Source organism: Platalea leucorodia (assembly GCF_965183815.1).
Source record: "Platalea leucorodia genome assembly, chromosome: 11".
Taxonomy (NCBI): Eukaryota; Metazoa; Chordata; class Aves; order Pelecaniformes; family Threskiornithidae; genus Platalea; species Platalea leucorodia.
This window is the reverse complement of record NC_138833.1, coordinates 4,592,098-4,618,661: the sequence shown is the minus strand read 5'-3', so window position 1 is coordinate 4,618,661 and position 26,564 is coordinate 4,592,098. Positions and strand designations below refer to the sequence as shown.

The window sequence follows — 26,564 nt, the reverse complement described above, 5'->3', positions numbered from 1 at the left end:
TTTCTGCCTTAAGACACTTTGCATGCAGAGCAAGGTTACAGAAACCAAATACCACAAGGTAATTTACGCTGGGACTCTGCAGCACGCAGATACTATCGTGCTTTGGCCGAGCATCTGATAAGATCATGCACAACAGGCAGTTACTATACAGGAGCTTAAACTTCCTTAATTAGAGGCCAGCACATTTCGCATCTCTTAAACTGCCCTAGTTTCTTCTGGGTAAAGCACTCACTGAATTGTTGGGGTGGTGGGGTTTTTCAATGTTTTCTTTTTTTTTTTTTTTGCTATGTAGAGGTAAATGCTATTTAAGGCCCAGACAGTAAATACCAAAGTATGATTTAAGGCACTAAGAACCAGATAGAGCAAGTCGGTCGTACCAATAAATAAATGAGATTCTAATATAGCGGTAAAACAATTTTTGTCTCGCCCCAAAACATCTTTGTAAGTAATACTGGTTTAAAAAAAAAAGTCCTCGCCATCAGGTGTATCGTTCATATCGAATCCTCTCACGTGGTTTCATCCCACACAGACACTGTAGAGTACTTCAGGATAGTCGTTAACAATTATTGCTTGGAATTGGTTATATAAATCTATAGACACACACTTATATTTATAGAGCCAATCATACCTTCGCCTTCAGACTTATTTATTCTTACTTATGGGATATTCAAAGCAGCACGCTGGCTGATGTACAAATAACTGCAATCTAAAAGCGCTCATAATCTATAAATCAACTTGATCTGCAAATTAAGGGATGTCCTGAGCCTCTCCCAGGCCACACTTCTAGTTTGAGCTAAACCTCTCCTCTGAGTCGGACTAAAGATAGCTAGGAGTTGAGCTTGGCTTGGTTTTTTTCACACATTCTGTCTTAGCTGTGATGATGTTCAGCTAAAGCATTTCACCTTCTTGTGAAGTGGTGCTTAAACTGAACTTTCAGATTTGCTGATCTTGTTTTGAACTGAACAGCCCTCAGTTCATTAATTATCACACAGCCCTTTATTTATTCGCATTTTTTACATGGCGAGATGAATTAAGAAGGTTTGCTAGATAATTAGCTTAAAGTGGGCATCCAGCGCATTCAAATTCAGAACTTGCTCCTAAGAAACCCACGTACAAAATATCTATTTTTTGTCCCTGACTGAAGTCGGAGGCTGGGAAAGCGACCACCGAATCGGCATTGCTGCAAAGGGAGAGTTCTGATCTCCTCGGTGACAGGCTGGGTCAGGAAGTTTTCTGCCTGTTTCCAGAGAGTGGGAATTGGACAGCTGTCGGGCTGTGGACTAGGGTTTCCTTGTTTTTCTGGGTTGCATGTATATGTTTATTACTGGCACTTCCCAGAGGTGGTATTTCGTTTCCTCTAGAGGTAGAAGGTGTGTAGGAAACATAGTCAGAGTGCAGGCGCTGGAAAAAACGCCTCAGGGTGAAGGTACGGACAAACCCCACCGCAGATCTGTTTTCCCCAACCCCGCCAGAGAGGTCTGTGCGACAGCGGGCGGCTCGTTTTGCACAACGCGTTCCGCACCGCACGGTCGGGTGACGGGCAGGAAATGAGAGGCTGTATCTTATGATCACGGTGTGTATTTATGAACGGGCACAAGTTAACTTCCAGGTAGCAGCCAAATTCTCGTATTCCCCAATATGTATGTAAATGCCTGTGTTTAAAATTTGAATAGTAAACTACATTGCAGTGAAAAACCGCAAAGCCAGGCCAAAATTTCCTCCCTTTAAGAATAACACATGGGAATTTCCACAATTACATGCAGCTTACAGGAAGAGAGAAGTTCTGCAGCCTTGTTAATGTGCTCTTAACTTCCTTTAAAGGGCAAGAAGTAAACATTAAGAAGCCTTCAGAGTAAGTTTTCCAAATACAGACATTTCAGAAAGGAAACATGATAAATGGGAGATGGCATCCACATGAGAATTTCAGCTTTTTTTAATGTAAGGTTCTGGATGAAAATGAAGAACTCCTTTTATGATGGGTTTTAGAATGACACCCAACAAAATACCAGTCCTCAAAGCAGATGCAGAACCCCAAAATGAGGGATCCGGGGTCCCTCGTCTTGCACAAAGGTGGGCAGCGTGGGGAGCAAAGCTCTGCTGGACCTACTGGGCAGGAGCTGAGGACACGTCTACGTCTGAAATCTTCCCTTGATGTGGGGCTGTAAGCGAACACTGTCCTCTCCTGGGATCCGACATCCAAAACCCTTTCGTGAAGGAAGGTAGTGGCCAGGACTAAGCAAAGGTCGCTTGGTATGGGGTGAAAGGCTTTTTGGTACGTGCCTGCCCAGACAGAGCTGATGCCCAAATCCTCCTTCTGGACCATAGCTTTTAGATCCATCCTAGATCACGGCAATTGCTCTAGGATCAGTTACCTAGATCACGGCAATTGCTCTAGGATCAGTTACCTAGATCACGGCAATTGCTCTAGGATCAGTTACCTAGATCACGGCAATTGCTCTAGGATCAGTTACCTAGATCACGGCAATTGCCCTAGGATCAGTTACCTAGATCACGGCAATTGCCCTAGGATCAGTTACCTAGATCACGGCAATTGCCCTAGGATTGCACGGCACTTCATCACAAAGGGGAGGGCGCAAGATGGCTGGCTGCGCTGTTAGGAGCGCTTGCTGCAGAGCTGGGGAGGGAGCGGTAGCTCAGAGGCCTGGCCGTGCCCTGCCACCGTCAGCAGGCTCGGCTCCGGCGGCCCGCAGCAAGGAGGCCCCCCGCAGCCCTCCTACGGGGCGTCCGCGGCAGCCCGCCCTCCCGCCGGGCGAGGAGAAGCTTCCCGAGGGCTGCGGGCATTCGCGCAGTTACTGCGGCCCGGGCACCGGCAAACAGAGGGGGCAATTTCCTAAACCGCTTCCGGTGCGTCGCTGCGTGAGCGCTGCCAGCCGCAGTCGCGGGAAACGGCGGGCAAGCGCCGGCTTCCTTCTGTATTCAGGGGCACTTGCACCTGAGGAGCGGCGCAGCGGGCCCGCTCTGGGGCGGCACCGGCTTCGCCCCACACCCCGCGTCCACAGCGGCAGCCGCCGCGGCCGCGCAGGCCCCTCCGGGCCTGTCCCGCTCCCCCGCGACCGCGGCGGGGGCAGAGCGGGACGGGGCGGCGGCCATGGCGGCGGCGGCGCTGACAGGATTCCCGCCCCGCCCCGCCCCGCCCCGCCCCGCCCGGCGGCGGCGCCCCGCGATTGGCGGCGGGGCCGTGGGGTGACGGCGGGCGGGCGCCGCGGGGCACGCCGGGAGCTGTAGGCGGGGCGCGGCGGGCGGGACTGCGGCTCCCGGCGCGCCTCGCGCCGCCCCGTGACGGGCGGGGGGCAGCGCTGCGGCTGCGGCAGCGGCGGGGCGGGAGCGGGCGGGAGCCGCTGCGCCGCCTCGGCCCCATTGTGTGGCGCGGCCGCGGCTCCCCGGTGCCGGCCGCCATCTTGTGCCGGAGGGGCTCCGCGCCGGGCCGCCGCCTCCCGTCTCGGCCGGGGCCTCCGCAGGGGGCCGGGGCCGCCCCTCCTGCCCAGAGGGGCCGCGGCGGCGGCGGGGGGCAGCTCCTGCGCGCCGGCCGCGCCCGAGCGGGGCCTCGCCCGCGCTTCCGCCCCCAGGGGCCGCCCCGGGCCGCTCGCCCCGGCCGCTGCCGTGCCCCGAGGCGGCGGGAAGGGCCGCGCTGCGCGGCGCGACGCGGCGGCCCCGGGACTGATGCTCGGGCCCTCGCAGCGGGACGCAGCCGCCGCGCCGGGCCGGGCGTGAGGGCCGCTGCGCGCCGCCTCCCGCCCCGTCTCCCCGCCCCGGCTCGACAGCCGATGCCGCCGCTGGACCGGCACCTGCCCGCGCCCCGGGCGTAGCGGCGGGCGCCGCCAGCGCCGCTCCCCAGGAGGCGGGCGCCCGCCGCCCACCGGCCGAGGATCAGGAGACCGGGGGCCGGCCCCGAGGCGCTGCCGCCGCTTCCCGCCCCATCAGGCGAGGGGCAGGAGGCCCACCCCGCGCCCCGCCCGCCCCGGCCGGCCGGCAGCCGGGCCGCCGCCGCCGCACCATGAAGATCAAGGATGCCAAGAAGCCGTGTAAGGCGGGGGGGGGGGGGCGGCGGGGCCTCCCCGCCGGGGTCGGGGTCGGGGTGGGGGCCGGGGCTTGCGCTGGAGGGGCTTCTCCGGGAGCAGAAAGCGGTGCGGTCGGGGGGGGGCGGGGGCCGCGTTGGGCGAAGGTGGCACGGATCGGTGCACCAAACACCTGCCCAGGCGGCTGCAGGTGCTACGGGTTTGTGTTGTAAGGGTAACCAACTTCTGGGCTTTACGGGGTTTTTAGAGAGGCTATTTGTTAATATTTGGGTACAAGTCTTTCGTGATGTGTGCTGAATACAAGTCATGATGTATGCTGAATGCTTAAGAAGCACAGCTGTGAAAATATTTCTTACTATTTATTCTTTTGGATTATCGTATTTGTTTTGGAGGGCATAAACGTGGTTCAGACATGAATGCAAACAAAATGTCTTGGACTACCCGCGCTTTTTTGTGGGAAGAGAGAACTGGGTTGGGGAAGGCTAGTCTGCCCCCGAGCAGTGTTTTCGCAGGGTAGCAGACGCACAGCGGTGCGGGTCAGCACACCTGGCAGGCTTACACCTGGGAGGTGCCTTACCTGAAAGGGGTGCAGGTGTTACACCACAGAGTTAGGCTGTTTTTTCTTTGTTGTCGTACTTAAAGGCTTATTTTCAGGGTGAGTTACTGTATGGATAAGATGGCCAGTCCTGAAGAGCTAGGCCTGCTGTTATTCTTAGTCATATGACATGCCTGTCTCATGAAGAGCATGAGACTAGGACAGTGTATTGAGAGTGTATATTTTAAACATATTGTTTCAGCAGCCCAGCCAGAAGAAAATCACCAAACGTTTAACGCAGGAAGTATTAGTGTAGCTCTAGAAATAGCTATAAACATAGAATTGTGTTTGGCTGTGAAAATACTTTTGTTTCTTGTGGTGTGTTAAGGAAACCCTAAATGTCCATTCTGTAGCACACGATTAGCCATCACCTCTTACTAGTGCCAGTGTGTGGAAATTGCGGAATTGGCTGTAATCACGTTTACAAAGAGTGCAGTTCAGGCAGCATTTTTTCCCCTGGTATAATATTTAAGGAATGATAACAAGACTCTGAAGCAGTTGTTGGCTGTAAGACATTATAGCGGTTTGGTAATTTAAAATGGTGAGAGAACGGCTGCTTCTACTGCAGAAACCTGCTAATTTCAGGAGTGTCTCTGCTGGGCCTCAAAGACTGTCTTCTGCAGTGGTGGATTTAAACCTCATGTTTAAATAACAATGCTAACTGCTCTGAAGAAGTTTTAACTGCTTAAATATGCTAAATTTGTAGTCGGATGCTTCCAGTTCTTGAACCTGAACTTTGATGTTGGTTTTATGATGGGAATCAGAAACAATTGGAACTGCATAACCATAATACAGTGTCAAACTACGTTGTTTATTTCATCTTGACTCTTTCACTTATTTTGAACCCGGTGGCTTTTTTAAAGATAACAGCGCTTAGTTTCTTAAGTAATGAACTTCAGACTCATTCTGCAGACCTCTGCTCCTGGTTAGTCACTGGGACTGAAGTGGGAGGGCAGCTGAGTGTTTGAAGAGGAGCAGATCCACAAAAGACTGAAGATGGAAAAGTCCATGGATGTTCAGGGGCTTTGGTGTCCGAATACTGCCGTCCATTTGGCTTACGTGCTCAAATTGACCTGGAAGCCAGGTTGGGCTCACAAAACCACTTTTAGACTATCTAGTTACAAATTATTTGGCAAAGACAGTTGTAGACAGTTTTCAATACGATTGCTGAATGGGTATACGTTTCTTAGGCGAAGTGAGCATTTAATCATCTGTGTTGGAGCCAAAATTGATGCAGGGGCAAAATGATTGATCATTATTTAACCAGAGGTGATTAGTCTGTTCTAAGAGCCTGCAAAGCGGAATTGAGAAGATTGCTTTAGCCTACCTGTACTTCTGTCTGCGATGTTTAGCATCATGACAGAAAGCATGATTGCACTGACTAAGTGCCGTGTCTGTCATCAGAGGCGCGGCTGAAACGGAGGCACCGCAAGTTCAGAATTTCTGGTGTGGATACGCTGCCTAGACGTGCTTGTGCCGTCCTCCCTTTTGCATCTTCGCCTGGCTAGTGCTTTTGCTATTTTGTTGTAAAAATGGTGAGAAATGCAGCTGAAGTTATGGAACACAGCTTCTGAGCTTGACTGTCTTGAAAGAGACTAGTAAAGGGCCATTTAAGTTTCATTTGCAGGTCGTGGTAGGTGCTGGGCATTTTAAAGGAGGATAACAGAAATTCAAATTAGGAAAACCTTGTACTAAGCAGTTGGTGTAGCAGGGGAAGCTGGAGAGGTTGTGGAGCCTCCACCCTCGGAGGATTCTTGAAAAACTTCGGAGATCTTCAGGTCTTGGCTGGACAAAGTCGTAGTTGACCTCATCTCGTGTTGGCCGTTTTCCTGCTAGCGTGACTGAGAGGTTGGACTAGGTGACCTCCGGAGGAACCTTCCAACCAGCAGTTGCGTGATAGCTCTTGTGAGGAAATGCCTATGGGGAAGAACGGCCGGCTCTCGTAAGAGAAACTTCTAGAGGTTATTTGGGGGTGGAGGTGATAAATGTGAGAGCAGAGTCTTGCGGAACCGCTGCTGCGTGAGAGGAGCCACTCATTCAGAGAGCTCTTCATGGCGGCGGGGGACGGCGAGGCCCTTGAGAGGAGGAAAGTGCCGGCATGCTGTGCTCGTCGGGGGAGGCGGAGGCCTTCACCTTGGCTCTGGAGCGTACCCCACTGCCGAAGGACAGGCAAAGGCTTCTGGTAGTTAGTACGCAGTGTATGTTACTTTTTACAGTTTGTCTCTTTTAATTGTTTATTAGAAATAGTTTGGGAACAAATGCCTGCATTTCCCTTGAGGCAAATTGAGACACATTAATGTATGAAAGTACGTAGTAGAGATTTGCAAAATGCCGTATCACTGTAGAGAAAAGATTAAAATCTTAACTTTATTTTCTCTAACGTGGTTTTACAGACACGTGTAGTCATTGTGGACACAGTGATCCCATGCAGGATTTGCGTAGTAAAACTGACGAAAAATCCATTTAGGTTGCTGGAGAATCTTTTTTAAATTGATTTTTCTGCTCATAGAACTTGCTGCTTAGTCTTGTGGTATGCTAGCATTTTCTTATTAGTCCTTGAAAGCTGATTATTAGCCCATAGCTGATGCTACAGGCTTTCATTTCACTGCAGTTGAAAAATATATTTCTAATAATGAGTTAATACTGCCAGGCACAGTTTATACTGTGTTTGCATCTGTGTTAGGTTATGCCTCTGTGTGCTGTATCTCACTATAATAAATACACCTATCCCCAAATAGATGGCTGCTGAGATGTCAACAAAATTAACAGAATAAGCAAGGAGGGAGAAGACGACAGCAGCAATATCTTGTCTTGTGTTAGCTTTACATGGTATCCACTTGTAGATGTGATAAACCTAATGAAGAGCAGTTACAGTAATTGCCGATTACCGCCTGTCCTCCCACTGGGAAAGGTGGCCTTTCTGTAGCACGATTAGAGGTGGCTGAGTGGGAAAGTGTGGTGAGTTTGCAGAGTTTGATGGAGAGGCTTTCCTGTGAGGGAAATGGGAGGAGGTGACAGTGCATGTCAGACACATTTCATTCGGGTGTTTATTCTATCCAGCCCAAATCTATTTTGAGCTGGACTTGGGATATTTGAACTAAAAACCTGTTACAAAACTAGTTAAGCAGAGAAACTCTCCGGTGTCTCGAGGGCTCAAGGACACCTGATGTGCAGTTTTGCTCTGTAGGGGCTCACAGGCATACATCTGCATAACATGCTGCCTAGCCATCAGGTTAATCTCACTTGATTTAGCAGTTCAACCACCTTTGATGTATTTTCTCTTAACTTGTCCCATTGGAATGTTAGCTACCTTAGACTGCTAGCTGATTTAGGTGTTAGAGTTCACCATTAATTTTTACTCTGCTGGATGCAGACATTTTAGGGAAATACTAGAAGTGTAAGAATGTATGCATGTACATAGAGGAAAATGCATTTGGAGAGACTGCAAGATACATTTCATTTAAGTTTCTGTGTTTATAAACAGTGTGTAATAGTTCAGTATAACTTTTATATAGTTAACTTGTTGGTAATCAGATAAGAACGGGATCAAGGTTGGCTTTGTTATCAAAGGCTACCTACTGAGCTGAATTAGAAGATAAGTTTTGTGCATCAGAACTGATAATACTGCATACTTTCATGAAGAACTGTTGCTGTGCTGGCAGAAATAAACTTAAGTTTTCATGTGATTTCGTGATCATTTTCCTTTCTTGTATTTTAAGCCAATATAGAATCATGAACTGCAGCACGCTTCGGCGGTTGTTTCCCAAGCCACATTTGTACTTGACGTGTAACAGTCTTACGTCTTAATAATACATAAGCTTTCTTACAAAGATGACACAAAATCTAGGAGCCTGTTCTCTGCTGTCACTGACAGCTGTGAATTTTTTTTTAATGGTGCAAAGATCCCTGTTTGAATTAGGAGGTAGCTACTCTTCTTCGAACGTTAGTTCTTGTAAATTTAATGCAGGGTTGACGCAGACTGTTATTTTATCTTACAGTGAGAAGGAAGTATTTTAAAGGTGTTTGTTTCAAACATGTTATTACATTCATAGGAAGAAGCTTGCACGTGTAATCTGTTTCTCGGTCTTTAAAAGCTAAATACAAATAAAGTGTTAAACTGAAGAATCTTATGCTTGACTGAACAAGGGGGAAGTAGTTAAGTCTCTGAGTGTGTGCTTCTTGCAGCTTTGGGTCCAAAACAGGCGTACAAAGTCAAAAGGGTAGAATGCAGTCTGGGTGGAGAACTTCGAAAGCCCTCTGCTCTGCTGAAGCAGAACCCATAGAACAGGAAAATACTTCAACCTTTGTGCTTGTATCGGCACGAGAAAGACTTTTTACTGTAATTATTTCCTTTTGCCGTATAAAGACCTTGTATGATAAGATATAAGTAACCTTAAGTTTGGTGTGAGAAACTATGTACGCCAAGAACTTAAGTGCAAACACAAGAGAAGGAGGCCTCCCTGTGTAGCTCTAAAGAATAACTTAAAAAAACACCCGAGAGCCATCAGCTTGGGTTTTCTTACTAGGCAGAACTGCTACATCATTACTTGACCCCGCAGCACCTTGTATCCGCAATCGTCCCGTGCGGGAAGTACTTTTCTGCATTGCAGGAAGTAGTTCTAGGGAGTCCTCTTAAACGTCGTTATTTTTTTTAACTCTGAGCAGGTTGCCTCTCAAAGCTGTCTTCACAGCATGTGTGGAACAATCTCGTGCTTTATAGCGAAGGTTCTTAGTTGCTCTGTCTATGCAGGGACCACAGTGGCTCCTGGCAGAGCCGGGGAGTGAAAGAAAATCTGGATTTGGAATTAAGGAGGTTGGATATTGCGATACTCCTCTTGCTGTCCTGTTGGAGACAGTTCTATTTGGTGTGAAGTATCACATTAAACCATATGGGCTTTGGCTTCCCAGTTTGTGTTCTACTTTGCATATTTGTCTCTTCTCAGGTAGCAAAAATACGTATTTTATGTATTTTTAAATAGAGCCTGGCTTGACTTCCTAAAAGCAGAACGCATGTTTTTGAAGCGGTTTTAAGGCAATTGAGCTTGTTGAGTAAAAAGCTCGATTCCTGCTTTTCTTTTCTAAAATTGCAGCTGACCTCTGTAGAGAGGAGCTGAACTTTGAAAAGACCGAGCACTGGGTTTGTTCTGTGAATAGCAGTTAAATTCTCAGCAAGGAATACTTCTGAGCTGTACAGCACTTTTTGTAGAGTCTTCCTGGGAATAAGAACAGTTACAAAGAGGAAGAGCCGAGAAAAATGTTTTAATGACCAAATCCCCATAGAGCTGCAGGAGAGGCCCAGTTTTAATGCAGGTGCACTGACTCTCCTTATGAATTGAAGCTGCGCAATGATGGTTACAGTTGCGTAAGTCTTCAAACCTGATATCTGCAGAGCTATAAGCTTGGAACGAAGGTTGTGCAATTGGTATTGGTCTCATCCAGGCATGTTTCTTTAACTGGGACTGCCATAAGGATCAAGCTGATGTCTGGGGATATTTTTTTCAAAAGATTGTGCTGCCGTCATTCTGCTCCTAAATCTCTCACTCAAAGAAGCATGACCCACAGATATGAGTACAAAAATACTTTTTATAGAATCATTTATACATGCTCAGCCCAAGGTACGTGCCGTGCTATTTTTGTCTTGTTCTAAGACAGCTTTCAAATACAAGACTGCCTCAGAATTAAATTTTTCACGGATTTGAGAGACTATACCAGCTACAGATGCTGGTAGATATGCTGCGGATACCGTATGTAAGAGTGAAAACTCTTGTGCTTTGAATATGCCTCAAAGAGCAGCAACATGACCATAAGCAGAGTGCTCCTAGTGTGGTGTAAAGTAATGCACAGGTTCCTTGTATGTATGGCACGACTTAAAGGAGAGCCATGGCCACGTTTAGCCTGGCTGCCCTGTGGAGGGGGAGTCTTGTAGGAACCTCGAGCGTGCTCTCCATAGTGTGTTTTCTGAGTAGTCCTTCATCCTGAATCTCTCTGTGGCCTTATTTTAACCCCAAAAATGAAATCACCCTTTCAGTAATTGGAAGCGGAACTGGTGTTTTCACATGGGTTCCTGTTTTCTCCGTTCTCCCTTCACCCAGATAGGATGGATCCTGAGCCAAGATCCACCCAGAGCAAACTGATTTGAAGGCTGCAGCAATAGGAGGAGAGTTCACAAGGCTTCCATGTTGCATCCACCTACAATTACGTTCTAACTCTGTAGAATCAGTGTATTTCTAATATTTAAAGGTAGCTCAAACGGATAAATCTTGTAGCCTTGCAGTCCCAAAATGGCAGCTACAGCTCAACTGATTGCGCGCTTGCTGTGTATGTGTATCCCCTTCTGTGTTTGGAAAACAAAATGGCTTTAATTTTCCTGGCTAGGCCTGTATATAAATCAATCACGAGTGGCTTACATACACAAGAATCCTTGTGTAATATCTTCTTCTGGGTTGCTGGTATAAGGAGTAAGTTAACACTACGTGGGCCCAGTTGCTTGTCAGAACTCCTCCACCTTGCAAATGAAACTTGAGCAATGTACTTACCAGCCAAATCTCGACAAATTTTCAATAGAAAAATATGAAACTTCTTGGCGTTTGTTGCAGAGGTGGAAACTGACCTATTTCTTCAGTCTCAAAATCCTTAAATTGCTGTTAAGATCATTCAGTTAACCCAGAAAACTGATATTGTACAGCATGATCCCATTTTTCAGCATAAAACATGTTTTTATTTGAATTATGGAATAAACTTCCTTACAGTTCAACTGTTCTTGTTTTTTACTTGATATACAAGATTCATAAACCTAAATATTTTTAGAGATGTGACTAATGCTATATTTGCAGAAGCTTTTTGCATCATTTAACGTGGGATGTGGTGGATCTTCGGACAAACAGGCATGACTGGCACCAAATCTTCCTTAAGCTCATCGCTTGAACTTTCAGCTGTGTCCCTCGCTTTCTTGTTGTGGCAGGCTGGATCCGAGTTACTCAGTAGGCCCACTGAGCAGGAAGAATCCCAAGTATTTTCGGTAGTATTTGGCTTGCTGTGTGCTATTTAAATTCTGAATGGGTTGGATTGACTCCTGCAGACACTTTCTGGTCTGCTGGGTGAATCAACTTCCCTGCCTCGGTTTTGGTTCTTGTGACATTGTGTACAATACGAGACTGAAACTTAGTGAGATAGCTTAATAAAGCATCAGTTAATTGTGGTCAAACAGGAAGATGACAAATTTTCTTATGCCCAGAGTCACAGTGCAAAGAAGTGGGGTATGCAGTTGTAAAGTCAATTCATATGTGACTTCAGTCTTATGCTTAGATCTCAGCTTTATAGAACAGATACCAGGTTTATAGAACTTCTTTATTCCCACTTGGAGCTAGATTTTACTCACAGAATTTATCCCTGTAGTTAAATTTTGTTTTTCAAGGTGAGTAAGGTTACTGACTCAATCTTTTTTGTTAAGATCTGACAATATTCTCTGGACGTCCATTCCTGAAAGTTGAGGCAACTTTTCAGTTTCTTTTCTCTAACTTTTTCATTCATGTGATAAATGAACTGGCATGCAGCCAGCCTTGACTAAATACATGAAAATATTTTGTAGGCCATTCTTCTCAAGGATAGATCCCCACCGGCTATGGAAATCCAACATAATTACATCTTACTCATGATGAACATATTAACATCTTTTCAGTTTTGTTCCTGAGTTTCATACTTCTATAATATATGAATTGCATCTGAAGAAATAAATTGGAACTCTACAGAATATTAAAAAACAAACAAAACAAAACAAAAACCTAAAACAAACAATCCAGCAAGTGATGGTGTCAGTTAGGAAATAAAAATACAAGCTTCCCAGCTGGATGTTCAGGATCTGTCTTAAACTTACAAATTACAGTTTAAACACCGTTTCTGGGAGATGACAGTTGGGAAACTCCCCGATGAAGATGATGCCTTTGCTGTAGGGTTGCTGAGTATCTGTATTACCACACACAGTTAGGAAGATTTGTTGATACAGGCATATTCAAATCATGGTCCTAGGTGGCATAAACCATAGAAACCCTGTTAGGAACTGCAGTCATCCCACAGAAGTGACAAAGACAAAATACTTGTGTTTTAGTATTGTTGTTTTGTAGTACAGAAATCCCCCCTTTCTATCCAAGATACAAAAAAAGAAAAATTGGAACCTAGATTCAGTAATATGAATTTTCTATATTGCATGTGCTTCTTAACAGTACTTTTTGTTAGCCCTTTGTAACTTCCAGCGGTATACGAACAGCTCTCTTCAGCTCCATAAATTGGGCATCTTAACTGTGCCAATTTTTAAAATACATGCAAATAAATTAGTGCTTCCCTCTCAAACAAAACACATGTGAGCAGAGGAATACCTGTCCTGCTGCTGTTGTCAGCTATAATGTGTAACCTGCTTTCTCAGGAGTGTGCATTGCAGTCTTTGTGCTAAACTATGTCAAAACTATTATTTTAGAAGTGAAGGTTCTTTTAATCTTTGTTCTCAAAAAAAAAAAAAAAAAGTGGTTGAATTTTGTTTGTGGGTTGGTATGAAAGATGTATGGTTTGGATGATGTATGGAAAGATGTATGGAAAGAGTATGGTTTGGGGAGTTTCTAGATGGGCTTTCTGACCACATGTGACAGCATTTAAATGTGTAAATAGAGTTGCTCGTTTTTCCATTTTTACCTGCGGCCAGAGGGATATTTAAGATCATGTAATGGAAATGAGTACTAATTCTTTGTTCCTGTGAGGATTTTTGTTAATGTCTTTCTTGTTGAAAAGTATAACGTTGGTTTAGTCTTAAGTTACATGTATTGCTTTTTCTCTTTAACAAAGCTAATTGATCAATTCTTGTATCTCCACAGCTTTTCCATGGTTTGGCATGGACATTGGGGGAACTTTGGTGAAACTTGCATATTTTGAACCTATTGATATCACTGCAGAGGAGGAGCAGGAGGAAGTTGAAAGCTTGAAGAGCATCCGCAAATACCTGACTTCCAACGTAGCCTATGGATCCACTGGCATTCGAGATGTCCACCTTGAGCTGAAAGACTTAACGATTTTTGCTCGAAGAGGAAACTTGCACTTTATTCGGTTCCCAACTCATGATTTGCCTACTTTTATCCAAATGGGAAGAAATAAAAACTTTTCAACACTACATACGGTGCTCTGTGCTACCGGCGGTGGCGCTTACAAGTTTGAAGAAGACTTTCGCACAGTAGGTAGCCTATCTTTCCTCATACTGAAGCTGATGCCAAAAGCAGTGCTGGTGATGGGTTAAAATAAGCAGTATTTTGAAAAACTGTGGAATGCTCGAAGATTATTAATTATTCATTTGGTTTTCAGTCTTAAGTATGAAAATCTAGAAATATGCTTTCCAACATCATCATAATAAACATGAAGATCTAATGCTAACAGCTAATTAGAAACTTCCATTAATGCAGTGAAATGCAGGGCACCTTTGTGGAAGTTAACCATTTTCTAATCTGTGTTTTCTCTGATGGGAAATGTGCTTAAACTGATGAGGTGCTTGAGTCACTTTGGATTTTCTTTCCTAAGCAGTCTTTGATGGTAGGTTTTCAATGCTTGTGGGTGGGATTATCCTCATTAATTTAGTCCAGTGCATTGTTTAGAGATCTGTGACAAAATGCATATCTCAAAGACAGTCTCTTTTTCAACCGCCGAGTGGTTTGGGATTTTCCTGGGGTGTTTTCACTCTTCCCTTGATGATCAGAATTGATCATTTGTTTAGATGCAGTTTCTATCTGAAGATAGTTACTAACTGAGAATTGTATCACAGTATCCAGTGTGCACATGTCCTAGTTTTAAAGTGGCTGCAGACCTCTCGTGCTTCTAAAGACAAGACGACTTTCAAGAGCGCAAAATGTTTGGTTTCAAAAATCTGCTTGTATTTCCGTTCCTGTGCCAGTCTTGCGTTGAACTGGTGCAACTGTTTGTGGGGTAGGGTCGCAATTTGTACAGCAGAAGTAAGTAATTATCTAAAACCCCACAGAAATTATTTATGTTGGAACAGTTCCCTGATCTGCTCAACAGTGAAGCTTCACAGCTGTGCCATGGCAAGAAAAGCTGAAGGGAGCTGGGGGAGGAGGAGGGGACCGGCAGGGCTGTGGTCTGGTACTGCTGTCAGTCAGCAGTGTGCAATCCGGTCTGATTGTGCAACTCCATAATCTACCTGCAGGCTGCTTTTTACGTGTGAGCTTGCCCGATTCGGAGATAGACTTTATGGGTGTGTTTTCTCGGATTAGCTGCCTAACTGAACTCTCTAACTGTTGGAACTCCCTGCTGTGGTAAGGGAGAGAGCATGATAACTTTTTGTGAAAGCCCAGAGTTAAATAGGATTAAGTATGGTGTGAAATGACAGCCTTCCTGGAATCCACAGCACCTGTTAAATCGTCTTTCTGCTTTATGAGAGAATGGCACCTTAGATGTCATGTGCAAAACTGAGGAAGACCTGTAATGAGCCTAAAGCCCTGTAGAATTTCTGACCTGTGGTTTTCTTATGATCCTTGGAGTGTTAATAAAGTTGCAAGGATAGTTAGTATGATGCCACTGAAGTTTTTATCTTAGGTTTTTATCTGCTGACATCTTAGAAATGACTGTTTGACTTCTAAGATGGGGGAGGAAGCCCACAAACCTTGGAAAGATGTGCAGATGTCCGAGTTTCACCAAGATGACACTTGATGGGGCCTCTAGGGTATTTGGTGACCTTTTTTTGATTTAGATTGATGAAAAATGTTGCTAATTTTTCAATGGATTAATGTCTGAGTATCTTAAAAGTTATCTTTGGGATTACCAAAGCAGATATTTATACTGCCTGTCTGTTCTTGATTCAAGTCTGAGATCTAGATTTATAGTCAGAGTAATTTGCTAATTGATGTATTCAGAATTTACCTCTGAATTCTTTGCTGACTTTATAGTGGGATCAAAGTTCCTGAATTAGTCGCCTGAGATAGCTTCGTAAAGTTAGGCAGTACAAATATACTCATAAATTTGTAGCATGTTTAAGCAACGTTAGAACATGTTGACACTGCCTTTTTTCTTTTTTTAACACAGATTGGAAACCTCCAGCTGCACAAACTGGATGAGCTTGACTGCCTTGTCAAAGGCTTATTGTATATAGACTCTGTCAGCTTCAATGGCCAGGCAGAGTGCTATTATTTTGAAAATGCCTCAGATCCTGAGAGATGCCAAAAGATGCCTTTTAACCTGGATGATCCATACCCGTTGCTGGTTGTTAACATTGGTTCAGGAGTCAGTATTTTGTCAGTCCATTCCAAAGACAACTATAAAAGAGTAACTGGAACAAGGTAACTTAAAAACCTAAGTTGGGGCTGTTACTCTATGGAACAATGAGCCTTCTGCTTTCAGAGTGGTTCCTCTCCCTGACTCCCCCCACCTATTCCTTCCCTCGCTCTGTAGTATGGAAAAGTATTTTATCTTTAATTTACTGCTGCATTCATTGAAGCCCATTCCCATAGTTCTGTTATTGAGGAGATTCACCTCATGTCTTATTTATCAATGGATGAGTGCTGCAAGTGCTCCACAGTGAGAGTTTTATAGGTTTTGTCTTAAGTTTTGATAATGTGTCTGGTGAACCTGGGGTTCTCTTGCTCCATAAGGATAAATATGCCCACACATGTGTTACAGTAAATGATCAAGGATCAGAGTCAGTGGCATGATGTGGGTATTTAGGGAGTTTGTCTCTGATTAAGTCTTCCAGCTTACCTTTTGAGAGTTTATAACTATTTGTTAGCTCTTACTGTATGGTTAGCTTCTTGTAAGTGACTTAGGTAAATGTTAAATTGATTGACAGCTGTTTGTGTAGTGAACCTTGAGCAAGAAAAGCAGACAGCTTGGTATCTAAGTTGGAGGGCTTTATTTGTTTGTTTTGTTAGTCAGACATGAGAATCTTTCATGTGAGGAAATACTATTTAAAATCAACTAGTTTTCTTTCTTCTTAGTCTAGGTGGAGGGACCTTTCTTGGTTTATGCAGTTTGTTGACGGGCTGTGAAAGTTTTGAAGAAGCTCTGGAAATGGCATCCAAAGGAGACAGCACACATGCTGACAAGCTGGTTCGAGATATTTATGGAGGAGACTATGAAAGATTTGGCTTGCCAGGATGGGCTGTAGCATCCAGGTAAGCAAGACATCTTTTTGTTGGTTCTTTTGCTGGTTTGGGGGGCTTCACAAACAAGACTTAAGCTGTTAATACAGAGAAAACTGCTTTTTGCAAACTTTTATTGTAGTCAAGTTATGTTTTTATCCCAAAAGTATATATACTCAGTTTTCCTGAGGATTTAAAGCCACATGCAACTGCAAGTGCCTGCTAGCTAGGTATTGAAGAAACCTCACGTGGTATGTCATATACAGATTTACATGAGCCAGAGAGAACGTGAGGTGATCACAGGAGTGGAAAGAACAAAGCGCAGAGGAAAAACAAAGCCGATTACTTTTTGACTTCCTAGAATCTTTTAGTAGGCCGTTGTCCAGAGGGAAGGTGAGTGGAAGACGGCATTTGTGTTGCTCTTACAGTAGTATCTCTTCTTTTTTTTTTTTTTTTTTTTTTTTTTTTTTTGAAAGACTCTGCTGTTTTTGATACATGGTTGTCAGTACAGGCACCTGGCATAATGTTTTAACTACTTTTCTCACTTAGGAAGGCTGTTGAACATAAGCAAGTTTGCACCATGAGAATGAATGTATTTTACTGCCAATGACAGAGGATATTTGTCATAGCTGCTAGTTTTATTTCCATTGGGGAAGATTATTGGTGATGTTACAGCTTCTCTACCCTTAAGAAATGTAAGAAGAATAAAATTTGGGAGTGAAACCAATATGTACATAAGAGTTCATTGTATCTTTGCTCTTATTCAGTAGTAAGAGGTCTTAATTCACAGTAACTTGATTCTCCCTCTCCAGCCAGCTGAGGCCAAGCCTCTTGAGAGAGCATATGCTGAGAGGTTTTAGTATGTGTAAACTTCACACTTTTAGTCAATACATCTTAACTTGTTCTGTATGTAGGTACCTTCTGTTCTCATTTACTTTAAGACCCTTAGGATCTTTAATGACTATTTGAGTTTCAGAATAATCAGGATTCTGGCTCTCTGAACTAACTTGGGTATGGCACAGAGTCCTTAGTGGTAAAATATGCATAGCTGTGGATTCTTGTCTTGTTTTTTCTTTTTTATAATTTGTAAGAAATTATCTACTCTGTATAGTAATGGAAATGGCCTTCTAATCTAGAACTGTTCATTTACACAACCTGAACTGCAGCCTGTCAGCTGTTTATTTTCTGTTTGAAGATTGTGTTCCATCATAAAGCCATTCAACTCATCTCTGGTTTACTTTTAAGAATAGAGGATTGGCTAGATACTATGAGTGAAGAAGCAAGCATGAGGAGTTGCAGGATTCACCAGTCACACTTAGGCATTGACTTAATTTACAGTGACTAGATTTGCAGAGTAGTCTTGCCTAAGAGTAAGACTACATTTTGCTGTAGATGCTTCTTCATGGAAGTCAACAATCTAAACGTATTTTGTTGGAGGTCATTATTGTAACAAGATTGACTGTTTCCTGTGAAGGAATAAATACACGTGTTGTAGTGTCAGTTGTCAAATTGCTGTATGTAATACAGACTTTAAAAGGGAACTCCTTAAGAACAAACATGATACTTAAGTTCTGTTATAGCATAAAAATTGCACTCTGAAATTACTTCAAATGCACATGAATCACTTTGTACTTAATGGAAATTTTTCCTGTTCTAGTTTTGGGAATATGATCTACAAAGAGAAGAGAGAGTCTGTTAGTAAAGAAGATCTTGCAAGAGCCATATTGGTCACCATCACCAATAACATTGGGTCTATTGCCCGGATGTGTGCAGTAAATGAGGTAAAAACTTCTGAGAAGGAAAAGGATAAAATGGTGTATCATTTTAAACCTTTTAGTACGTTCTCAAATGAAATTAAGAAATTCATGTAGTATTAAAGAACTAGAATCATGGAATGCTTTGGGATGGAAGGTACCTTTAAAGCCCATCCAGTCCATCCCCCCTGCAATGGGCAGGGACATCTTCAACCAGATCAGGTTGCTCAGAGCCCCGTCCAACCTGACCTTGAGTGTTTCCAAGCATGGGGCATCTACCACCTCTCTGGGCAACCCCTTCCAGTGTTTCACCACCCTCATCGTGAAAAATTGGTTCTAGAAAAACTAGGAATTGTTTCAGAATATTTTGACCGTCTTTGGAGAAGCGGGACAAGGATATCTTTGCCAGTGGGGGGGGTAACCTGATGAGGAGGGCTTCAAACTAGCTTTGTTAGGGAATGGAGCCCAAAGCCTGCAGAGACGTGAGGGAGCAGGGGAGCACAGGATGTTGTGATGAAAGGAGTTGAAGTCCCCTTGCGAAAACAGGATGATTGTGGGCCCAACTTAAGTCTCTGTACACAAACACATGCAGCGTGGGATACAAGAGGACCTGGAAGTCCTGGTTCTCATGAGGGACTATCCCAGCCTCTGTTGGAAGGGTAACATGGCAGATCACAAGCAATCCATACTTCTCAGTGTGCTGGGGACAATTTTCTGACACAGGGTAACTAGGCAAGCATGGTGCTGGACCTGCTGTTCACGGTTGAAGAACTGGTCAGGGATTTCATTGACAGCCTTGAAATAGCAGAGTTTAAGATCCTGAAGAAAGTGAAGAAGGCACGTAGCAGAATGGAGACTCTAGATGGACTTGAGTAGAACAGGATTCTGTTTTGGGGGGGATCTGGGAAGCATTATATTTAAGGGTGGGGGTAAATGAGTACAAATCAGAACTCGTCAACTGCACAAATTAGCTTCATTCCAAGTTTTATTGGTCTAATTCCAACTACATCACAGAACTACAAATCATAAGAAATAGTTAATGGGGGGCACAAACTCATATCTTGAACTGATGTATAAAGATAAAATGGATTTAATTATTTCAGCTTCCTGGTATACAGCAGAATTATGTTTGCGTGCCTTAACAGTGTGTTTACTTTTGTCTTCACTGTGAACTAATCAAGATGGTGAAACACAGTTGCATGTTATAGTCATTTGACTACAGGTTGAATTGTAATACTAGTTTTTGTAACAACTTGGATACGAGTATTCATCTAACATAATTAAGGGCTTATTTAAGCACTATGTTAAGCACTAACACAATTAAATTTTCTTTGATTCTTGCTCTCATATCATTAAACTGGTGTTTAATGTTGGATTTATTTCAGTGAATGAGGAAAATTAAATGATTTTCTCTTTTTTACATTTGACTTGATTAAAATTCACAGCTCACTTCTAGTATTTAAGTCTTAGTCTAATGTTATGCTGAGGTATACCGAGGTCTGAAGATGAAAGGAACATCTGTTATGTCTTACTGTCTTCGGCTTCTTTACAGTGCTGCCTTGTTGCATATGGATCAAGCAGCATTGTACAGGGCTATGAAGGCATTGAGTCTTCTCTACCAAATACAAGTATTTTTCATTTAATTTCACTTTTAGCTGCGCTGTTTCTTTGGCTTAATTACTGAAAATGCTCACTTAATTTGAAACACAAATGCTACTTCTCTGTAAATTAAGTCCTTTAATTCCTGGGGGTTGCATGTTTTTTCCTTTTCCCCAAGTATGCTGTGTTTTAAATTTTGGAACCATGTTTTAATTGTGGGTTGTTTGGGGTTTGTGTTTTGTTTGGTTCCCCCACCACCTCCCCCCCGCCCCTTGCTCCAGACAGTCTGTTCTTTCATAGCTTAATTTTTCAGAGCTGTGTTAAACAGTGAAAAGACTTAATCCTTTGCTGTTTTTCTCTTCTTTTTAGAAAATAAACAGAGTTGTGTTTGTTGGCAATTTTTTACGTGTGAATACTTTGTCAATGAAGCTTCTTGCGTATGCACTGGATTACTGGTCAAAAGGCCAGCTGAAGGCCTTGTTCCTAGAACATGAGGTATGCTGTGGTTCATTTATCTGTATGTATTGTTTTACCATAAATCAAAAATGCATGTATTGAGTAGCTCTCACGTGTGATGTCTTGAGACACCAAGTTCTCAGTAAACATTGAAAATATCAGGAGATTTGCCATTCTGTGTTAGTTCTCTGGGGACAGTGCGCTCTGCCAGGGAAGCACTTCAGTCACTTTGGGGTATCCCAGTTCACACTATAGATCTTTGGAGAGGGACAAGAAATTGTTAAGCTCCGCACTAAGGTTCGAGAGTCTTCCCTTGGTTGTGGGTGGAAACAATAGTAAGTATTGTATTTCAAAAGATTCCAGAGAGATCTGGAGCCATGGGCCTTTGAAATACTTGTATTGTTCTCAGCTGAGCTTGAGCAACATCCTGAAAGTCGAGACTGCTTTTAACAGGGACTGCTTTCCTACCACCACAGATACGCCTTGAAGTTGTAGTGATTTTATGCTCTGTGACCAGCCTGCTTTTGGGCAGCTTCTGCAATCTAGATCAGCATGTAAAGCTTGAGAGAGTTGACCTGTTTTGGTTAAAATATAGGCAACCAGTATTAATTACAGGTGCAACAGTTGGGAGATGCGTAGCGTCTTGGCAGTGGGCTGGCAGTTTTTGTCCTCAGTTTGTTGGTCTGCAAATATTACAGCATTGCATCTATTCCCCTTCAGTTGATTCTCGCAACTTTTTTCCTTTGTTGCTTATCCTGAGACTGACAGTAGTCTGTCTTGGTGCTAGTGTCTGCAGTAATAGCAGAATGGTTCCCTGTTAGTTCTACCCCCTTCAGATTCTTCTTGCATAAATTCCAACTTCTTGCATTTGGTCAAGTGTAGATTCCAAACACTTCTGTATTTCGTAGTTATAGGGAGGGGGAACATCTCACTTCCCTAAAGGGGAAAAGTAATCCAACAGGAGAATGTGGTTCTTTGTATGCAGGTAAGTATACAGTCCAAAAAAATGATGTTGAAGCTTGGACGTAGTTCTTTAAAATTGTGAAGTGCAGTGAGTTTAAGAAATTTTTGACTTGGACCTTAGGGATAGTGTTGCTATGGACATTGAAGATCCTTTGGCAACCAAAATATGCAGCCCCTCTAGGAAAAACAAACGAAACCTGATTTCTGTGCTTTAGGAGTCACTGATACACTGCAGGACTCCCAAGATGTGTATGGGGAGGCTTGGGGTGAAATCTCCTAAAGTTAAGCTAGAGAAAAAGGATAAAACGTTTGTTGCACAAAGCTTTAAAAAACTATTATGAAAGCTGATACATTAAAAATGTACAGCGTTCTTTCTGTAGCATTGGTCCACCAGATGCTTTCTTGTCATTGAAATGTGATTAGTGCAGATTTTAATACCGTACTTGAACCTGAAATATTTTTTTGTTTTGTTTTGAACAGGGATACTTTGGAGCTGTTGGTGCTCTTCTTGGGCTGCCAAATTTCAGTTGAGATTCGAGATGTCGCTACACTGAACTATTTTCCACCTGAATGACACTTGTTTATGGCAATGGGAACTAAGTCTGGGGCGGGGAGAAGAAAATAGCAGATTTTCTGTGACTGTTTTTAAGACGTGATTAGCTACTGACTATTGCCATTATAAGAAAGGGGGTTGCGCTCTGTCGGGCATTGAAAAGTGAACTGTTTGGGGGTGGTGTTTATCTTCTTTGGTACATGTAGCCAGTATTGAACTTTTAATATGCAATACATCCTCTGAAAACAAGCTTCCAGAAGAAGGAATGCCAAAACTTTAAGTGCTCAGCATGAAAATATTGCAAGTTTACTCCTGAGGCTTTAGGCCTGTCAGTTTTGTATATAATTGATGAATGAAAAATTGTTTTCATTAGTTATACTCTATTATGAGCACAATTTCCCATGTGTACTTACAGAAAACAACTTTAAAAACGGTAAGGTACTATCTACAGGATGAGGGAACTGTAGACAATTGTTTCCCACAGTAACAATAGTAATTATTTTATTTTTATGTGTAATGGACATAACATTATTTTCATAATATTATTTTAATTTTCAGTGGGAAGAATAGAAACACAAAAAAATCAGCCAAAGCAGCAGATTAAGCAGTTGATGTTTTGAAGGTTTTGTGAAGATATTCACTTGTCCTCTTCATTTGTTTGAAGATGCAGCTGGTATTTTGGGAAGATCCCCTCTGTTTTTAGTTGTATTTGGAAAAGAATTTAATGATTAATGAAGGCAGGTTTGGGGGTTGGACTTTTTTTTTTTTTTTTGAGGACATCACTTCCAAAATCCCTTTGTTTTTTTTTTTCTCTCTTATAAATTCTGACATCACGCATCATTATTTGTAAAGGTACCACAAAGCCTGAGAGAACTGAAGAAATCCTTATAAAATAGACTAAATATGGGACCTCATAATTCTGATGCTTTGGCTCATTTCTGTAGAGGTTTGGAAAATTTCTGCCCCATCCTACTAATTTGAAAATGTGATTTCTCCTTAATTTTGTAAGAGCTGATCAGAATCTAATTAGATGTTGAAGATGAAAGGTTGTTAGCTTGCTTTTGGATTTGGAAGTTTGTTTTTGAAAGTTGAGGACAGCATCAGAGTTTGTATTGCAGCACCAAACGGACCAATATTTAATGCACTTGCAATATGGAACCATTCATCAAATCGTGGCCTTGGGATAAAATCCGTACTCTGGAACTGATCTTTGGGTTTTTCTGTATACTTTTAAAATTTACAGTTGTGATTATTGTAATAAGTTTAGTCCTGAAGCCAGGGCATGAGATCTTAAACTTGTAAGAATATCACACAGTCATTAGCTATATGACTCTCTGTGGACTAAAGAGCCACCCAATTTTATGATGTCATTTTAATGTTTAATACTTCATTTAAGTGCATGAAGAGCAACCAGACTAGAACACGTTCATATCTTGGGTTTTAAGTTATTTTTAAAACTGATTGCTCAAGTATTCCACAGCATGGCTGTGTTGTATTCACAGACACATCCACCTTAGATGGTGTTAGAAACCTCTGTGTGCTATTTTCAGTCTTCTCTCTTTTCTTAAAATTCAAAGCCCCATACTAACATAATTTTTTTTTTTTTCTTAAAATTTATGTGGTCCTTTAAGAGCACAGTAACTTAAAGTAGCCAACTCATTAAGCCCAATGCCAATCACAAATGCAGTTGCATTTATTGTTGCTTTTCCTGGTACTCATACTACGTGTCCATTGCGCTTGCTTTGATGTTTCATTTTAGACATAAAAAAAAGAAAACAAAAATTACACTCGCAGTTCAACTGATGCTAAATCAGAGCACTTCAGAAAATAAGTGGATATGGTTTTTATAGAATGTCTTTATAAATGCTGTATATTGTTCCTTTTCAGTTATGATTGACTATAGAAATTAACCTTTATTTGGTCATAAAACTTCGTAAAAACTTCATTTTCTGCATGTTTTGACAGCCTCCTGAAAATTTTGCAAACCGACTGGATATTTTTCTTGCAAAGTGAAGTACTTTAAGACACATACTACAGCTGGATTAGAAACAGTTCCCTTAGACCATATTTATTGCTACTTCTCGTTTTGTGATACTGAAAGAGAGAGCTGCTCTTGAAGCAGTAGTTAGAAGTTCCTTGTATATTTAACCAGAAGCACGTGTAGAAGATGATTCCATAATGACCATGGTTAATTTAAACCATTTGAAGTTGATATGACCTAAGATACATTTTTAAAGTAAATTGTACAGAGTTACAGAATAAATTAATGGAGTAATTCTTGAATAGCTGTACTGTACAGAAACTACTGTGAGAATCAAAAAGTATGCCCTACCTCTATTTTACTTCCCTTGAGCTTCTAAAACAATTGGCTTCCTTTTGCTAGTTTTATCAGCACAATTGTTATTTCATTATAAGAGCAACCAGAGAAGTTTTCAAGCCTGACTGTAAAGCCCAGGGGTCCTGTGTGTAAGCCACATCTTTGGGTTTCATCTCATTCTCTCTCAACTTAGAACTTGTTGCTAGAGTCTCCACAGATTTACTCTACCACCAGTAGAAATGCTAGGCATCACAAGCAGTTGCAAGATAAGCCTTGAAGTCTCTTCATCGAAATTTTCTTCTAAATAGGTTGAAAAGGCTTGTTTCTTTTATACAAATCACTGAAGTAACTTGCTTTTTCCTGATCTTTGTTTTTACTTTCACCCTCGCCGTTTCTTTTCCTCAAAGACTGGTTGAAGCACCTTTAGAGTGAGTTGATTCAATGTGATGTACTACAGTAGAGAAAATTTGGGGTTTTCTCAGGGCTACTGTGGTCTTCTCAAGTGGAACCACTTCTCTAGAGGAACGTTGTGTGATGTTTCTTCTTCTAAAGCTCCTTTTGAATGTGTAATCGCTTTCAGCTCATTCAGCCATGTGAGTGCCTTTTAATTTTTTTCATGTAATGCCAATTTTCCTGGTACCGGGACTTTATCCAGGTGGTTTCCTGACCAGTGTTGCTTACCAGAGAAATGGCAGATCATTTTATTGGCCATGGAGGTGATCCCTTCAATCTAGTGTAGCTAGAGATGCCAGGAAAACAGTGTCAGGTTTCTGGCTTCCCATCCCTGTGGCCCTTACCTTGGGATAATGCTTTTGCATTTCTTGGTCTCATCCCTCCAGCTCAGTCTTTTTAAGTATTGCGCACAGTTTTATTGTACCAGTATCTCCCAAAAAATCATGCAAGTTTTTAGTCAGATAAGTACAGATTATTTCTGGCCAAAGAAGTTCATTTTTAGATGAAGCTATTCCAAGTTGGTATGGCTATTAAACTTAACCACTTTCACCTTTCTAGTTCTACTAGGGTAACTGCAATTTGAATGAGAAGGGAACTTCTACAATATGTTTTGAATATTTAGCAAGCTGGAATGAACATACACTCAGCGTTCTTTACTGAAGCTAGCAGAGGTTTAAGCGTAAACGCTTTTTCATTCTTTTAGTAAAGCTTCAATAAATGTAACAGTTTGGAGAGAAGCAGCACTGATACACTTTCTTTGTCTTACAGTTTGGTCCAGATTTTCAAAGGGTCTTCAGATGTCTGACCTGCCTTTTGAAGATCTTTCCCTCTCTCTCTCTGTAGTGTTCTGCAAGCGAGCACCGGTGTGATCTGCCAACACCTCCACTCAAAATTTGAGAGTTATGGCGTGGAGAGAGTACGAGACCGCGCTGTCCCACTTACTCTCAGCCTGTATATTAAGAACAAAAGTTCAGTTCTGGCTTCTCATAACGGATTAAATATTCCTTCAGTAGTACTGTGAGATTCCTACTTGCATTTGAGTTGTTGGTAGTATACATGCAAGGTGATTACATTGCCTTTAAGGGTTGTAATACTAACTCTTTGTCTCTATCCAGTATAGGTCTTCAGGAAATACCTACTTCCAGATAAGTGGCAATAACTTCTCATTTCTAAATGTTTCAGAACAACAGTGAGATTTTAATATTTGGAACTAATTAAAGTGTCTTTTATCTAGAGCAAATCTGTGCTTCTTAAAGACTAGATGGTGTCTTATGCATTCAGTCATTAGCTTAGGTTAATGCCTGAATTTCCATTCAAGCTGTTTTTAAATATAACTTTCACTGTTCACGTTCTGGATACTAGATGGCTGTAATCCTGAGGGAACAGTGTGGTTGAGCTCAGAACAGAGACGAAGGTCGGTGCGGTTCTGTTGAGCTAGTTGTGGTCAGCTTTTTATCCCGAGTCCATTTGCACACGCAACGAGATTAGTGTTTTCCTAGCGGCAGGGCTTTCTAAATCCTTTTTTCGGATTATATAGGTTTAAAAAACATGTAATATGTAATAGAGCTTTGCTTAGGTTAAAAAGTGAACAAAACTCTGTGGGTCAGATTAGAAGTACTTGACCAAGACCTGTAGGTCACAGCGCAGAGCTAGAAATGTGCTTGACACATACAGTTACTGGTTTGGTTGTATTTTTCCATTTCCCGTTAACGCAC

General features: G+C 42.6%; 1 protein-coding gene across 3 annotated transcripts; it reads left to right on the top strand.

Annotated features, from left to right (window-relative positions):
• The first annotated feature begins 3,913 nt into the window (after positions 1 to 3,913).
• Positions 3,914 to 25,433, top strand: PANK3 (pantothenate kinase 3). 3 transcript variants are annotated; one of them, XM_082324139.1, is made up of 7 exons: positions 3,914 to 4,043; positions 13,494 to 13,846; positions 15,703 to 15,956; positions 16,611 to 16,787; positions 18,412 to 18,535; positions 20,477 to 20,602; positions 22,007 to 25,433. In XM_082324139.1, exons 1-7 carry the CDS (start codon positions 4,016 to 4,018, stop codon positions 22,055 to 22,057), a joined length of 1,113 nt encoding a protein of 370 aa, XP_082180265.1. In that variant the 5' UTR covers positions 3,914 to 4,015; the 3' UTR covers positions 22,058 to 25,433. The 3 variants fall into 3 exon arrangements, with proteins under 3 accessions (XP_082180265.1, XP_082180266.1, XP_082180267.1); XM_082324140.1 differs by lacking the exon at positions 3,914 to 4,043 and adding an exon at positions 11,472 to 11,650; XM_082324141.1 differs by lacking the exon at positions 3,914 to 4,043 and having other exon boundaries at positions 13,765 to 13,850.
• The last annotated feature ends 1,131 nt before the right edge of the window (positions 25,434 to 26,564 follow it).

Coding starts and splice junctions, on each gene's coding strand:
- PANK3 (XM_082324139.1), top strand. CDS start 4,016: ATGAAGATCAAGGATGCCAAGAAGCCGT. Junction 16,788..18,411: donor GGATGGGCTGTAGCATCCAG/GTAAGCAAGACA, acceptor TTCCTGTTCTAG/TTTTGGGAATATGATCTACA. Junction 20,603..22,006: donor CCTTGTTCCTAGAACATGAG/GTATGCTGTGGT, acceptor TGTTTTGAACAG/GGATACTTTGGAGCTGTTGG.